This window comes from Carassius gibelio, chromosome A16, assembly GCF_023724105.1.
Source record: "Carassius gibelio isolate Cgi1373 ecotype wild population from Czech Republic chromosome A16, carGib1.2-hapl.c, whole genome shotgun sequence".
NCBI lineage: Eukaryota > Metazoa > Chordata > Actinopteri > Cypriniformes > Cyprinidae > Carassius > Carassius gibelio.
The window spans coordinates 6,998,838-7,016,890 of NC_068386.1; the positions used below are offsets into that span (position 1 = coordinate 6,998,838).

Consider the following 18,053-nt stretch of genomic DNA (forward strand, 5'->3'; position numbering starts at 1 on the left):
AAGTTAACCGCTTAAGTCATTTGTGGATTAATGCGTATTGGAGACATGAACCGTTTAAAACGATTCAGTTCGATTTGGTGAACTGGTTCAAAAAGATCCGGTTACATCGAGTGATTCGTTCGCGAACCGGATATCACAAACTGCTTTGTTTTGAAGTCTCTCACAACAGACACTTAAGAGAAGAAAATTCTGAATAAAGTCGTAGTTTTTGCTATTTTTGGACCAAAATGTATTTTTGATGCTTCAAAAAATTCTAACTGACCCTCTGATGTCACATGGACTACTTTGATTATGTTTCTCTTACCTTTCTGGACATGGACAGTATACCGTACACACAGCTTCAATGGAGGGACTGAGAGCTCTCTGACTAAATCTAAAATATCTTAAACTGTGTTCCGAAGATAAACAGAGGTCTCACGGGTTTGGAACGACATGAGGGTGAATTATCAATGACTTCATTTAGATTTTTGGGTGAACTATCCCTTTAACTAATACAGTTTACAGACTGTAAAGTGCTACCAAACGAATTAGATTGATGCTTGAGGGAACATTTTACTCTAAAATGAATATTCTGCGATTGCTTTTACTAATGAAACTAGACTTTGTTTCTTTCTTGAAACACAAAAGCAGATATTCAGTAGGCTGTACTCAATAATTTTAGTTGAACTCAACGACTCATTTAGATAATCAAACAATACTTCAAAAATATTTAGAATGACTCAGTCGCAAAATATGCATTACTATGACACATATTAATACACCAAGGAGAGAAAAGACTTAAATCTAACAATTTTCCTGATATAAATCAATCATATGGCTCTAGACAACTTAAAATATAGAGTACAGGCCATGTGGACCCCTTTTTATGATGCTTTTGCTCCCCATCGACTGTAGAGAAAAAAAGCAGTGTGAACATTCTTTAAACCATCTCTTTTTTTGTGCTCCATGAAAGTCATACAGGTTTAGAGCAATACAAGAGAGCATAAATGATGACAGATTTTTTTTTTTTCATCCCTTCACCTGTGAAAGAAATAGCTTTTTCTGAGAAATGAAAGGCAGAGAGTGAGAATGAGGTGATATTGTGCAATCTAAAGTCAGGAATATTGCTAAAGCCATAGCCAGGCTTCTGATAATGTATTCAGCCTTGAAAAGGAGCTGTGCATGTATTGATATCCAGGTTTAAAGCTCAAAAATAGCGCCTCATCGATTTTCTTTCCCTCCCCTTCTCTTTTCCATCTTTCTCTCTCTCTCTCTGTACTTACTATCTAGTGAGTGGATCACACGAGCATGTTTTGCACAAGTGGTTCCTCTTTAAACTTGATGTGAGCTGGAGATTCTCTCAAACAGGTGTAGCGTTATTAAAACATCAGACATAAAAGAAATCAAACCTGCAGTATTCTTTAACAGAAAAGCGTTACACACCTGCATCCACCTAAGCTTCTTCTTACACAGATTTTATTTTTATTTTTTATTTGCGGAAGAAAAAAAGAACCTTGTTTGCCACTTAAAGGGATAGTTCACCCTAAAAAAAAAAAAACAACAACAACAACTCTTGCTTTATTTACTCAACCTTATGTTGTTTCAAACCCGTATGACTTTCATGAAGCATTTGCTATCACTTGGTCTGTCGTTCTCCTCGTCTCTCTTGTCTCCATCTGTTGTAGGTGTGTGTTTGCTTGTATGTTGTCCTGATCCAGATTACTCAGGCTTTTCTAACAGGCCACGACGGGACAATCAAGCCTGCATGCTCTCATAATTACACAGGCTCTTCGGCAACATGCTGATGCTGGGGTAGATAATGATGACGATCGTGTAATGCCGTGACCCCTCCATCATGCACGAGCTCCCTGTCATGGGACGTCCAGTGCTCTTTCTGTTCTGCTGATCTTTTCTACATGCCCAGGTCAAGCATGTGCGTTCTGTCAGGTCTTGGAGAGGGTTTCAGGCAATTTGGCCGGCATCCTGATCTCGACCTTAATCCATTTCTTCTTTTTTTTCTTCTTCCTCCCTTCTTCTCTCCGTCTCGCCCTATTCATGGGCAAAGTGACCTGGGGGAAGTCTTTTGGGGAAATGGTGTGAAAATACTAGATATTATTTTCATTTTATACACCAAAAGTCATGCCAAAAAAGAACTTTAAATTGAAGATCCTGGGATAGACAGACAGCTTGTTGGACAGGGTTATGTTTCGGTGTATGTGTTTTCCCACGGGCTGATCAGTAAAGTGACTTGACTTGTTAAATTGCTGTGTGTGTGTGTGTTTGTGTGTTTGTTAGCTGTGTGACTGAGGGAAAATGTAGGCCTGAACTGAAGTGCTTACAAGCCCACTGACAGTGAGACTGTGAGAGAGAGTACTTACACCCCACTGTCTGCGTTGATGGAAGGAGAGGCTAAATTATAGGGCCTGTCAGTGTGTGAGAGGCCAGGCTGAGTGTGTCTTTGTGTGTGTGTGCGACAATGGGGTGACCCATCAAATTTGGTTCCACTCGACTCGAGACTGGGAAATCAAGCTGCCACGGAGCGATACTCTCTCTGACAATTTGTTTGCTTGCAGTTGAATGGGGCCTGCGTGTCAGCGGTGAGGCCAGAAATCAGGGGAGAAACCTAGTTGAAAATTCTGAATAAATAAATATTTTTAAATAGATTTATCTTAAAATAAATAGATTTCTTTTCTCTTTTTTTGAAGATGCTCTTTTGCATCCAGATGGTGTAGTTAGAGCATCTACCAGCAGGGTCCAAACCATTAGACAACTATATTGTTTCACTGTTTGAACATATCTGTAATCTATTACAAAGCCCTCTGTCTGTTTACATACCACACCATCGAAATGAAATGTAAGATATCCCAGATAAATCTCCAAGTAATCTGATGATCTAGTGATGTTATATTGGGACTGTTTTTGGGTTCAGTTCTTGTAGTGTTTGTGCTCCACTGGTGAGGTCATACTTGAGGGGTCTCAGGTAAGGGTTTGGCGGCCCGGAGCTGAGGCGAGGAGGTTATCTGGAACATTCTGATGTATTTATGAGCACTGAGCTGGCTTCTTACTGATGTCTTATGTTTGGATAGTATGTGCTTCAGACAAAGCGCTCACACGCTCTGTGTGGGACAGAGAGAAAGAGAGAAATTCAATAAAGGACGTGCTAAAATTGTTTATTTTCCCTGGACTTACTGGGGAACATAATGGGCGCTGGCGCATATCATTCTCTCACATCTTTGTGTGCCTCTTTCTGTCCGTTTCCTTCTTTATTTCTTTCTTCCCTTTTACTGTATTTGTTCTCTAACTCTCTATATTTAATGGCGCTTGCTAAGGCATGCATTGCTATTATTGTTCTCATACTAAAATATGTCACCACTTTACCACAAAATGATCTTTTCAATTACTTTACATTACTACTAATACATGACATTACTACTAATAGTTAAGGTTTTAAATAAAATATGAATTTTTTGTATTATTTCTTTAATTAATTTGATCAAATCTGATATATTTTGCTTTTTATTTAACTTTTATTTCAAGTAAATAATTATTTAATTATTTATAATTAATAAAGACATTACAAATTCAAATGTTTGGAGTCGTTAAGAATTTTGTTGTATTTTTAAAACAAATCTATTATGCTAACCAAGGCTGCATTTGTTTGATCAAAAATAAAATGTATAAAAAAGAAAGTAATATTGTGAAATCTCATGACAATTTAATGTAATTTATTCCTGTGATAACAAAGCTGAATTTTCAGCTGCCACTACTCCAGTCTCCAGTGTCACATGTTCTTTCAGAAACATTTATTTTTATCACTGCTGAAAATTGTTTCCTTTTTTTCAGGATTCTTAAAAGACAGTTCAGAAAGAACAGCATTTATTTGAAATATAAATAATTTGAACAGCAGTGTAATTAACTGTAAAATGTACAGAACAATGTTTTTACAAACCATTTAATTCAGAGTATAATAAAAGATTAAAGTCTAAAATTCTCCCTTTATATGGGGTTTCTTGAATATTTAATTTATTAAGGGGGGGGGGGGGTGAAATGCTATTTCATGCATACTGAGTTTTTTACACTGTTAAAGAGTTTGATTCCCATGCTAAACATGGACAAAGTTTCAAAAATTAAATTGTACGTTGAAGGTTCCGGTTTGTCACAAGTTTCGGAAAGTTTTTTTTTCCGAGTATGGGTCTGTGTGACGTTAGATGGAGCGGAATTTCCTTGGGTCCTAAGGGCACTTCTGCCGGAAGAGTGCGCGCTCCCGTATAGCAGAGCACTGAGAGCACAGACATTCACTGATCAGAGCGAGAGCGTCGCGAAATGTCACAAAAGGAGTGTGTTTTTGGTTGCCAGGGCAAGACAACCCTGCACAGATTACCAAAAAAAAAAAAAAAAAAACAGCATTAAGGGACCAGTGGATGGAGTTTATTTTTACAGAGCATCAACGGAGTTGTCCAAGTGTTTGTGTTTGTTCCCCTGCATTTCGAAGATGCTTGTTTTACAAACAAGGCCCAGTTTGACGCCGGATTTGCACATCGTTTATTTCTTAAGGATAATGCAGTCCCAACGAAAAAGGGTCACGGTCATGTGTTGGAACCGCAGGCGGTGAGTAAAACTACTTAAAATATCTCTCTGTTGTTAACTTAGCTATCGGCACGTAAACACTTTAAGTAAACAACATACGATGCTGTCATCAAACTGCACTTTCCACATGTACAGCTTAAAAAAAAAAAGACGACATAAAGTGGAACTTAGTCATTTTCCAAAACCGCTAAGCAAATATACACAGTTTCAGTACATACCACATAGAGACGTCGTTGCTGATGCTGCTCTCGTTCAGTTTCAGCCTCTGGATCTGATTCTGGATCATAAATATACGCTGAATCTGACTGCTAGCCATGATTTGTTTTGTATGGTTTTTTCCTCACGGTAATGTCACAGCTTCCAGCTATGAACGCAAAAGCTTACTCGTGCTCGTGATTCTTTAGCTCCGCCCACACATCACGCCTCCAGCCGGTCGTGTTTTTCCGGGAAAAATCGGTACAGACTATCTTTCTCTTATGAATATAATAAAACTAAAGACTTTTTGGAGTTATGAAGGATGCAGTACCACTCTATAGGTACTCAAGATTAACAGGATATTGAGTGAAAACGAGCATTTCACCCCCCCTTTAATGACTAAAACATCAAGGGACATTTTTTGTCACCATATTTTGAGATCATTTTGACGATAAAATTGGAGGTAAAAATCCCATAGACTTAAATTATTTATTTGCAACTGCATAGCAAAACCCAATCATCACAAGTGGTGAGTTCGGTATAATTTTCTTTTTCTTTTTTTCAGTAAAAAATTTCTGAGAGCATCTGCACACGTCATTTTATAAAACTGCTGCATTTCCAGTTCTTTGCTCTTCACTTCCTCAAAACTCACTTTTCTCATAACCTTTGAACAAGCATGATCTCTCTCTCTCTCTCTCTCTCTCTGCAGGGATGTGACAAGTGTCCTAAGCGCACATGAGGCAGGAATAGAAGGTGTTTAGATTTGGCTGTAGTCTTTAGAGAGAATGGCAGTGGTTAATGTGGTGGAGTGCAGTATGAAAACCCCACACTCTCTGTTGTGAGATCTGCTCTGCAGAGCTGTACAATAAGTCAGATGGATGGCTTTACAACGCTCGTAAACATGTAAACATGATGCCCATGACCTCGGATACAGGAAATGCTGCAGGCTCTCAGGATTCCTCCAGTGTCCCATCATGCCAGCATGTGCGTTTAAATCTTTGCCATGTTTTTGAGTGAGAGGAACACTGGGTCCTAAACATGAGCTGACATATTAAATAATTTACGTTTCTCCATATATATGAGCTGCACAATTAATAGAGTAAAAAATTGGCTGCCATACTTTAATATTCAGTGAGCTCGCGCTGAACTGCAGGTCTCATGATACTGTGTAAACTTGCATTGACGGCTTTATTGATCATAACAAGATGGGAGCATTCTATTATTGACGCTTTGCTCGCTTTCCGTCTATAATTTATTCAAAATCTGATAACAGTTTTTTTTTTATTACTATTATTCTGCTAAGAGGGCCAGTGATAAGATGACTCTTTAGACATCGTCTGGATTTATAGATGTATAAAACATCAAAACATTAATTCAAGAACAGCCTTGATTAGCCTAAATATAAAATGTAAATTCTATTAATCACAATTAAAATTGAATCATCATTACATTATCAAGAGAAAGAAATTAGTTTTATTTATGTATTTCATAATCCTTTAGCCCTATTTATAGTGCATACAGTTGGTTCTAAATGTTTAAGATCATCAGTGAAAATATTTGTATTTGTAAAACACGTTTATTCCTAAATGCCCGCTTTGGCCCAGTTTTGCCCTTTGAACCACGCCTTAGGGCTGCACAATTAATCAAATTTCTAAATTGTGATTACGATCATGGATGCCACAATTATGTAATCGTTCAAAGTGGCAATTAATCATCCACGTATGTTATTCTTCGTGCTTAATTATGCATCTTTTTTCTTTCTACATGTTATCTTAAGTGTTTTTCCCATTATTTTAATTTTAGTTGTGGTATAACATTATAACACCATTCATATTTTAACTTTTTTATAATTTAAAGAAGAAACCAATCCGATGTATAGTTGACTTATGAGGCTTAATACTATAGAAAAGCACCAAAAAAAAAAATTCAGTTAGAGTGTTTTCAGCTTGTTTATTTTCATATAAAAAAACACTATGCATTTGCATCAAACAATGATATAAACATCATTCAGTGTAAATTGTAATAACTGTAATTAATCATCGCAATTACAATTTCAAGGGAGGAATCGACGATTAAGATTTTTGTCATAATGGTGCAGCCCTAACACGACACACAATCGATCATGGTTATGTGGCTGACATTAGATACATGCACGCGGTGTATGCACCTGGAAGCGCAGGTGTGGTAAAGGGATCAGGGGTTTGGAAAACAGCTTGAATATGTGTTAGTAGTTGAGGTGTGAAAATATTTTCAGTGGAGCTGCTATAAAGGTCATGTTGTGTTGCTTATGGCTTAACAGAGTAAAATGTATTCATATTTTCTACACTTGTATGAAAAAACCAAATGCAAACATTATTCACGTTTGTATTTTCATGCATTGCATTAGTATTGCATGAAAAGATTGCACATACATTTAGTCCAAAAAAAGGAAAGTCTTTGTTAATACAAGGTAGACATTGATTGAATAAACAATTGACTTTCACCACAATACAAAGTGACAGTTAAATTAGCATCAGATTACCTGCATTTGGCTTCCATGCTTCCAGTTTGAATGAAGTTATTGAGTACATGTGAACAGCTTGACCATCAGTCAAACTGCTGTGTGCCAGTGTGCACACCAAATCGGATGCCAAATTCTTAACAAATCAATAAATCTGAAGCTAATATCATCAGTAAAATAAAGTGTCATGCCCAGCGGGTCTTCAAACTGTGGCAAGTGTGTGGAGTCTCTGTCATTTCACACCATGGCTAACTGGAGATTTCCCCAAACCAAATTTTCTAAACCGCATTATATTTTGATTTATTCATGCTTTGTTCGTCCTCGACGGTGTTGTGATTGATTTAGTGCTGTTCTGACACAAACAAAGCTGGGCCCAGATAATCGGGTTTATGCAAGATAGAATTCTAATGAGGGGGAGAAGTGATCTTTCGGTGAAATCTATCTGATCTGGGGCGTTCACTAATAGCTCTGTCTGCCTCTGACCCGAGAGAGGACAGCAGTCAGCCCCACGGAGGGCTAGTGATTTCAGCGGAGAGCCCATTAGGAAGCAATATTGCATGTATTTTTTTCTTCTTCTTCTTTATCAAGTGTTCACTAGGGCTGCTGGGATGAATCATGCATATCCAAATCAGACAGATTTGATTTCATACACACACAAATGGGCAGAAACACCTGAAACAGGGGAAGCATTTTCCTGCATTTGTAACCAGCAAATATGTGTTTTTTGTTGTTGTTGTTTTTTTGCATGCGCTGTCTGTATATATCAGACAATGAATAACTGCTAAATAAGCATCTTTTTTCAACAAAGTTCTGTGTACCACCTGTTTTCCACTCGTGCTATAATAGTTAATTGCGGCTTGCAAATAGTGCTGACTTTTGTGAATAAATCTATTACCACCCTAATTTGACAGTGCGTCGGAAGTCTAAAAACCCTTGAGATGTTTTGCGTGAGCACAGAAAAACTTGATATAAATAAACCCCAATTTATTTATTTTTTGCCTTCTTCAGTAAGGATGCATAATTAATAAAAAGTGACAATAAGACATTTAGTTATGTTGCAAAAGATTTCTATTTCTAATAAATCATGTTCTTTTGAACTGTTTATTCATCAAAGAATTCTGAAAAGAAAATATTGTTTTGAACACTGATGATAATATGAAAGGTTTCTTTATAGAACCAATTGGGAAAGTTGAAATGATTTCTGAAGGAACATGTGACACTAAAGATCGGAAAAATGCCTCCTGAAGAGTCAGCTTTGCCATCACAGGAATAAATTGCATTTTCAAATATATACAAACATAAAACAGTTCATTTAAATTTTTATAAAATTTCGTAATATTACTCTATTTTTTATCAAATAAATGAAGCCTTGATGAATATAAGAGACTTTAAAACATTAAAAACATTATTCATTGTAATTTATAAATGCATCCATTCGCAAGAAAGTGTTTGTGTTGGAATTTTTTTATTTATTTAAATATGCATGGTGCAGACTGTATGCTTAAACTGGATTGTAAGTATTTTATTTTATTTTATTTTGTTTTATTTTTTGCTGAAATACTGCACACAAAAGCGGTGCAACTGTTTAGAGAATTCACCTCAAAGAGACAACTTCTGTTTTTATGCGGCAAGAACATTCCTTCTAAATGAAACATGAACTACAACCTTTAAACGAGCATGCAGTGAACTGGCTCCTGACCTTGCATTCTTCAGTGTTTTATTAGAGAACTGAGACAATAGTCTGTCTCTCTCTCTCTTTCTCTGGTGACCTGCTCTCAGGACAGGCTGTGCAGACCAGCATCCACCAAACCAAAGTCAGACAGGCCCATTAAAAGGCAGCAAGTGGGGAGGATAAGCTGATTATGCAATGTTTGTATTCTACTCAGTGTGCGTCTCTCTTTTGCTGTCTGTCTTTCTGTCTCTCTCCCTGAATTGTCTCTTTCCTCATCTTCTCTATCTCCACTGAGGGGAGATGTCAAACCGGCCAGTGATATTTACCCGCTTTAGCCCAAACAAACAAACCAATGCTCAGAGTAAACTGCTCTCCCAGCACTGATCCAAGATCAGGGCATCACACTGGGAAAAGGTTGTTTCATGTTTCATTTGTTGTCATTACTATATCATTAGAATAAGGGTTATAAAGAACGCATGCATTATATTTGTAACCTTAGAAAATGCTGTGGGTCGTCATTATTCCTCAAGTTTCTTATCCTATTTTTTATGCAATGGGACACACATGGTGGAAATTAAATATATTTCTTATGTTACAAAATATTTGTCTTAAATAAATGCATTTCTTTTGAACTTTCTGTTCATCTTAGAATCTTGGATCATGGTTTTCGCAAAAATACTTCGATTTTATAAATTAATAATAATAAGAAATGTTTCCTGAACACCAACTTAGCATATTAAAATGATTTCTGAAGGATCATTTGACACTAAAGACTGGAGTAATGTCTAATGAAAATCCAGCTTTGCCTTCAAAGGAATAAATTACATTTATACATGAAACAAAAACTCAATATTATTGTTTTTGCTGTATTTTTGACCCAATACATACAGTTTTGGTGAGCATAGAAATAACTTTCTAAAAAATGATTTAAAAATAAATAACCTACAAATTTTAATAATAGTGTATACTGTAAAAAAAAAAAAAAACACCTAGCCTTTTTTCACAAATATCGTCAAATGCAATTACAGAGACCTCTGTGTTATGAGATTGTTTTAAATTCATGACGTTTCTAAATTTTGCAATATTTCACAGTAAAACTATATGTTTTTTTGCATCTCAGCTTTTCCCCTACAGTTGACCAAATCACATTTTTACTGTAGTATTTTTACATTATATTTGCTTTAAAATTATAAACCTTTTATACAGTGTAGCATGTGTTTAAAAAGACGTATTTGGGAGGCTTCTTAAAGTAGGAGCACTGTATTGTATAATTCAGAAGACTGTCTGTGTGTAAAACTCTAGGATAAGGCTCAGCGCCCATGGCTTCATGGGAAGGCCGGCTTCCCATCTCGAAAACAAACGCCACACACGTATAATACCAGGGTTGTGTTGTTGTTGTGTTCAGTCAAGTCTCATGTCTCACCGAGCATGTGTGGGCTCACCTCACAGCACCGCTCAACTCTGGGCTGTGTTTTTCTCTGTTTTCTCTCTATATGTATCATACAGCGGTGGCTGAATCTGAAACCATAGTACATCGTTGTTCCTGGATCTGAAAGCCACTGTGCCAAGCTGGCAGTGTAATGGATCTTTGCGGTAGGCTGCTATTAGAGCGTGGACGATGTGTAGACACCAGCTTTGTCAGGGTCACATGCTCCTCCTACCCACTCAGTGCACACGGTTCCAGGTCAAACAGCTTTCTTCCTTTTGGTAAACACCATTCTGTCTTTCTTCTCTGTGTGTTCTAGAACAGCGAGTTCCATGTGATGCACATGTACTCAATTTGTTTTCAAGGCATTCTGTGTCAAACCAAACTTCCAGTTAAATCAGCTTCTTTGAGTAACGAAACCCTGATTAACCCAAATGCGGTTAGCATCGGTGCATCCCCTGTGTTTTCAGCGATGCAGAATCATAATCACAGAATCCAGTCATAAAAATCCAGTTTACTGTATAACTTAGAATTGTCATGGAATTTGCCGAAATTTGGATGAATAAATCAAAGTAGGGCTATATACTTAATGGCAGGTCTATATACTCCTTGTTCTACATCTTAAAATACACAAGTAGCACAGTTTTGTCTATGCTTAGTATTCTACATGAAAATCATGGTGCTTTCAGAGCCTGCCTCACTTTATGAGGACATGACTCCATAAACTTAATTTCCAGAGCTACTCTGAAAAGTTCACCTCACAAGCATTTCAACATTTTATTTGATCAAGATTATAATCACATATACACACAGAAACTCAGAGGTCTTCACTATAAGCCGTCATGATGTTTGCCTTTTACTTGAAATTATGTCAGAAATGTACTATTATTGTACAGTACAATATACTTCTCAAAGTAATGACAACAATAATAACAATACAGTAGACAATAGTTTAAAAACAATTTGATTTATTATTTATTAAGGAATATTGCACACTATACATTGTGTATATTACACAATTTTTAATCCACGTTGTTTTAATTGTACAATTAAATTTGGCTTGTATTTAAACAGTAAATCACTGTTTTGTAGCACTTTGTCAAAAATGGAAGGAGTTATTTATATTACATTTTAATAGATTAGTTAACATTTTATCAACCGATTTGGTTCCCACCATTTTTATAACAGTTCTGTATTAAATATAAAACACAAAACCCAGAAAAATTTTAATATAATTTCTAGGAAAAAACACATTGCATAGGACTCTATTAGCAGCAATAGTAAAAGTATTAATTAAAAAAAATGAATCTTGAAAAAAACTAAACAAAAGAAAACTTGGAATTTGGGATCAATTAAAACAGAATTTGGGGGTTGGGTGATATAATGGAAGTCATAGGGCCCTACAGCTTGTTTGAGGTCATCGGGAAGGAAAGGATGCCAGGTATGAGTGCAATAACAAAGAAATCTGGGAACTTGAGGGCCACCGAGGGGCTGAGGGTGGGAAACTTGGGTGTGGCTAGGAATGCATGCCGCCCACAATGAGAACTGGAGGTCTGTGGGAGCCCAGCTGGAGTTGGCACACAGGACTACAGCCATAGATTAGAAACACATGTCTATCTTATTGACGGACCCCCCACCCCCACCCCTTTCACATTCCCTCCGCAACTGAATATCTGCAGTGCCATGACCCAGAGTTAATAAACAGCTTGGAAATGCATGTGGTTAGAGCTGTCTGCTTGCGTAAATGTTATGGAAGCACTTATGGACACACAATCAAACACACTTTCAGTACAAAAAAATAATGTTTTGTTAAATTATGCTTTCATTTTTGTGTTTGTCTCTACAGGATTTAAGAGGACGAGAATTAGTTTTTATTGGGAAAACTCCTAAAGCAATGAAAAGTGGCCCAACACTAATTCATATATGCCCCATGAGAGAAAAAAAAAAAAAATGAGTCAATAAATTAAGAATTTTCCCTGCAATAGTTCATATTACATATAAAACACGTCATCATGTTGGGACACTTTCTGCAATGGTGTGTAGAGCTCCAAGGAGACTCTGATTAAAATATTGGCGAACTGACACGCGTGCAGCGCTGCAGATGTTTGAGTGATTGCATGTTAGTGGTTTGCCCTGTGGTCGTTTGTGGAATAGCGTCATGCTTTAGCTCATTAATTGTGATGAAGTGTCCGATTGAGATACCTTAACAGCTAGTGTGTGTGTTTGTGTGTTCTTGTACATATGTTTCTGTTTGAGTTTATAGGTTTGAAGCCGTCTAGCATGGCCCGCGAACCTCCCTTGCCAAAATGTATCACAGTAACCATAGTTTCCACCAAAATACTACAGCTGTGTCTACAATAAACCTGTGTAGAATTTGATATTAGATGCCACAGTCAGGAAAAATAAAGTAAAAAAATGACAGTTTAGTAGGAACTAGCATTTTTTGCTACAGTTATACCAAGATGTTGCTGTACTTTTGCTAGAGTGGGTTTTGCGTTGCTACGCAGTAGTCATAGTTTGTTTTTGTGCGTGTGCGGTATGAATTCCCTGGATGAATTTCGGTTCTGAATCAAAAATCTCCCATTCTTAACAAAGGCTCAAAACTTTCCACACATGAGTGAGATTCAGGACTTTGAGTTGAGGGCAACCTGACTAGCAAACCAAACAGAGCTAATGCTAAGCGGAGTCTGCTCATAAAATCAGCATGGATATTCCACCACGCTCCAAAAGCAGCACAAAAGCTCCCAACGTTATTTGGCTTCGCTGTTTTATGATGGCGCTGGTTGTTATTTTAGAGTTCGACCTAAACTGTGAGGGGGTTTAATGCAGGCCGTTTCCCACTGTCTCAGCTGAAACACACACACACACACATACAGACTCATTGTTTTTGAGATAGGGCAGGGTTGGGCTGCTTGCTGAAACATTTCAAGTCTGCTGCAAAAGCTGTGATCTTTTCTGCTGCCTCGATGTCGGTCCGTCCTTCACAATGGAGCTGCTTGTGGTGTGCTGTCGTTATCAGTGCTGGTCAGCGTGTGTGTGTGTGTATAATAGGAAGGTGATGACAAGCCTGCAGGTGTAGATCCTGCCTTCTCTGCAGGTGGAGGAGAGACACGTTTACTTCACCTCACTACAGCTCAAAGCACAATGAGATCACAGGGGCCAAAAACTCAACACTTCTCTTCTCTTCTCCATTAATCTTCTCCTTATTTTTTTTTTCTTGTGTAATCTTTTATGAATCATTTATGATTTGGCAAGAGATTTCATATAATTTAGAGAAAATTGTTGTTTATTAGAACAACTTGTATTGATGGAGAACAGCTTGTTTTAAAATTGTAAAACATTTTGATTTTGGAAAAATGCACGCACATTTTTAATTTGATTTTTTCATTCTAATTGGTATCTTATTTTTAAATACTTAAATATCTCATTCAAATGTCTGTTTTCTTGTCTCTTCTTTCCATTTGATCTCTTTTTTCTCTTCTTTTCATGTCTTATCTTTCCTCTTCTTTAAACAATGAACAATTTCTGATTTGGTTAGAGATGTAATGTATTCTAAAGAAATTGCACAAACACACACACACACACACACACACACACATATTGACATGATAGCATCACACTATCATGTTGTGCGTTCAGAGATGGTATTCTGCATATCTTGGTTGCAACGAGTGGTTTTTTGAGTCTGCCCCTTCTCCTTTGAACTCTGACATCAACAAGGCATTTTCGTCCACACAACTGCTGCTCACTGAATATTTTCTCTTTTTCAAACCATTCTCTGTAAACCCTAGAGATGGTTTTGCATGAAAATCCCTGTAGATCAGCAGTTTTTGAAATACTCAGACCAGTCCATCTGGCAACAACAACCATTCCACGTTCAAAGTCACTTAAATCCCCTTTCTTCCCCATTCTGATGATCAGTTTGAAATTCAGCAAGTCATCTTAACCACATCTAGATTCTTAAAGGCACTGAGTTGCTGTCATGTGATTGGCTGATTAGCAATCTGTGTTACCAAGCAATTAAACAGGTGTACCTAATAAAGTGGCTGTGAGTGTGTATCAGTCAACATTTGAAGTGGATCAAAGCTTTTCATCAAAGTTGTCCTAAAACAATACCCGTTCTTATCTTAGGACAATTTTGAATAAGTTTTCTGATCCACCTCAAATGTTGAATACTATATATATATATATATATATATATTTCTGTTTATCAACTGTCTCTTCTCTTCTGATCTCTTTTCATCTGTTGTTTTCTTGTTTTCTGTCATCTTCTTTCATCAAATCTTTTCTCTTTGGCATCATACCCCGTTAGTGTTTTTCTGAATAATTACAGTCTCGAAATGGCAATTTTATTCTCAAATCTTTGACTTGATCCCTTGTTTGATTTCTCACTCTAAACAACAGACAAATAAGAACAAACAACAGCTATTAATTATTCTATTCGGCTACAGAATATGTAATATACTGTTGAGCCATTTCATCTGCTTGTTTTGGTATTTGTTTATCTGGTTCCATGCAATATATGTGCTTATTTACGCACAAAGCATCCTCTGTGGTCTGTGACACAACAGCTTTCTATTGTTCCACAGAGCAGCTGAAATATCGCAGTGCAGGTGAGAGCGCGCGGAAGAGAAAGTGTTCATTTTTCTCTGCCAAACTAACATACTTTCAGAGGTGACTGTAGAGTCATATCGCCGGAGGGCAGGATTACTCAGAATAGTTGTCTGGACTCCACAAAGCAAAAACTCCTCCTCCTGCATCTATCATCGCACTCTGCCAGATCCCATCATGCAAGAAGTGTGTGCTCGCTTTAAATGAGTTTTTCTGGTTGCCGAGGAAACCAAATTAAGTTTAGCTTAGCTGTGGCGTACAGGAATTTGTTCAACTGGAGAGCAAAATTTCCTGCTCTTCAAGTGTGTTCGGAGACTTCAGAGAGGTGTTCCACACCCTGCAATTCATATTGCCGTCATGACTGAGCGAGAACATTGAAGTGTTTCGCTTCAGTGCCTGCCATCCTGCTTTGCACTTTTGGAAGAGAACTATTTTGAACTCTCCGCTCCCCTTTTGCATGAACCGGCCCCTCGGGGTCATAGAGGAGCCTTCTCGCTTTGCTTTCCAAGTGTTTTCTGTGTGGTAAGAGATAGTAAGCGAGATACACACTTCAGTGAGCACCAAAAACAAAAAAATGATGTTTCGAAACAAATCGGCTGGCGCAGTCAGCACCAATTTGAGTTATCAATCAGGTCATTTATTATTTAGCAAATATTAAACAAGGCGCTTTGAAGACCTGCCAGGGAAGTTGTTTTGATGGTGGGGATCTGAAAGCATGCCCGTGCCAAAAGTGGAGTCGATGGTCTGAGTGTCAAAGACATAATGGAAAGTGCGGGAGGGGGTGCAGGAATTCGAGGGTAGATAGTCGAGGAGTGTTGAACTTCAAAAGGTCATTGGATATTCCTCCACCACTTTGTGGTTTTGGTGTGGGTGTGATACCTGTAGTGTAACATTTCCCTCTCTGTTCAAAACGTAGTCCACTTTCTTTGCAGAGGTCATGACCTTTCCATCATTCGTATTGCGGTTGACCTATGAAGATATCCGTTCACTCCTCCCTCTCACGCCCTGCTGACTAGCTGACTGATCTTTTATATTCTTCTGTGTTTGTTCCCTCTCCTCCACAGCCCCGACGGAGCCACTGCTGTGCAAGTTTGCAGACGGAGGACAGAAGAAGAGGCAGAGTCAGAACAAGTACCCTCAAAATGGCCGACCGTGGCCTCGGGAAGGAGAGGTGAGCACTGGCGACCTTAAGACCTTCTAATATCGGTCTATCTATTAATCTGACTAACTATCGACCTGTTCATAAGCCAGTTCATAACTTGGCTTTTTAATAAAATCTGCATTTATATTCATTTTATATACATTTCATTCTACTTCCTACTTTCTGTTTGCATCCGTTCAAATTCAATCCAAATGCAGCCATTGGAATTCAGACTCAGTTCAGTTCCAAATGACACACAACCTGATCCTACTTACTTACCATTTCCACGCCAGCTTCTGCCCTATTTTTCCCTTGCATTCCAATTACCAGAATACCCAGCCTTGAAGAAGGGAGTATGTTGGAAACAAACCCTTTGTTTCATACGTAAGATGGAAGAAAGGAGGCATGAGAAAACATTTGATTGATGGAGTCATCTGGCCATGTTTGAGTTCCCAGTCTTTCACTCAGGTCCTTTAATCTCTCCTCTCCTGGTCTTTATTCTCACGAAGCATGTCGCGCCGTCTGGGTTGGCTTGTGGGAAAATGTAGACAGGGTGTACAGCTGGCATTTTCTGGGCAGCCCCAGCTGCTGGCATGATGCGGCGGTTTCGGGAAGCGTGCCCAGTTACCGACCAGAACGTGATCGCCCGTTATGGGGAGCTGGCAGCCGCCATTACTTTGGCTGCACTCTCTCATGAAGGCGTATTTCAATATGCAACCTCAGGGGTCCACATTAACTAGATAGAGTGTCCAGTCACATGTAGGTTAGGTCAATGGTTTTCCCACCAGTCTCCAGGTTTTCTTCCCCACTGAGTAAAGCTTGGCACTTGATAAACCTGCAGTATATGAGCGTTGTTTATCTGCTCCAGTCCAATACGGGTCTAAGCGGCCAGCTTTCCCCCCTTATTCACTTAGTGTGGCTCTGTCAACATGAGCTATGCTTTCTGCAGCCTTGTAAATACCAAATAACTTTGTGCAGTATCGAATCCGAGCCTGTCTGGTATTACAGCCCACCATTCTGAGGTAATGGATCCACAGCTACTAGTCTTGGTCATGTTCTTTTAAAGATATAAAGAGCACTTGGTCGGCCCCTATTAGATGACCCTGTTCTATTGCCAGCATTACTCAACAGACTTTATAGGATACTTGCTTCACCTGAACTATTTTTCACTCTTTGTCCTGTCTGTCTTGTGTTTCAGAGTGGCATGACGCTGACCTATGATCCCACTGCAATGCAGAATGGGTAAGAGAGATTAATTTGTTGTTTTGAGTTTTCAATGCTTGTTTAAAGGATAGTTCACCCAAAAATGAAAATGTGATGTTTATCAGCTTACCCCCAGGGCATCCAAGATGCAGGTGACGTTGTTTCTTCAGTAGATAACAAATGAATATTTTTAACTCAAACCATTGCAGTCTATCAGTAATATAATGGAAGTGAATGGGATTCCACAACCACAATGTCCTAACTGTTTTTTAGATTGTACTAACTGAGATTGTAGATAGAGTGTCAGTGGTCCATTTGAGAGATGGTTAAGTGTTTTAGAAAATGTTTGTTATAATTTTTATTTTTCTGAAATACAGTAATATTGTAAAATAATACAATTTAAAACAGTTTTCTATTTTAATATACTTTATCTAATATGCTGATTTGGTGCACAACAAACAGTTAAATAATTTTATGATACAGGATTGTTTGAATTGAAACTTCAATAATCAGCATTGATTTGAAATAAAAATCTGTAATGTCAATGTTAGTGTCAGTGTAGTCAAAAATCTCACTTTTCCCTTTTTTTATGTAAAATTTAATTTCTATTGGAAGTGTGTAGAGATGCATATATAAAAATACATACAATATATCACTTCCCACTCCAAGTATATCTTAGTAAAATTATTTCAATTAGAAATTAATTAAAGGGTTAGGTCACCCCAAAATTAAAATTGTC

The 18,053-nt window shown here is 37.8% G+C and overlaps 1 protein-coding gene across 1 annotated transcript in view; it reads left to right on the forward strand.

Annotated features, from left to right (window-relative positions):
- The window catches only part of LOC128030466 (RNA-binding motif, single-stranded-interacting protein 3), a 124,098-nt gene that overhangs the window by 86,630 nt on the left and 19,415 nt on the right, over window positions 1-18,053 (forward strand). The window contains exons 7-8 of the mRNA XM_052618127.1: window positions 16,035-16,141; window positions 17,310-17,353. Coding sequence (XP_052474087.1) covers window positions 16,035-16,141; window positions 17,310-17,353 — 151 coding nt within the window. The remainder of the gene's footprint in view (window positions 1-16,034; window positions 16,142-17,309; window positions 17,354-18,053) is intronic.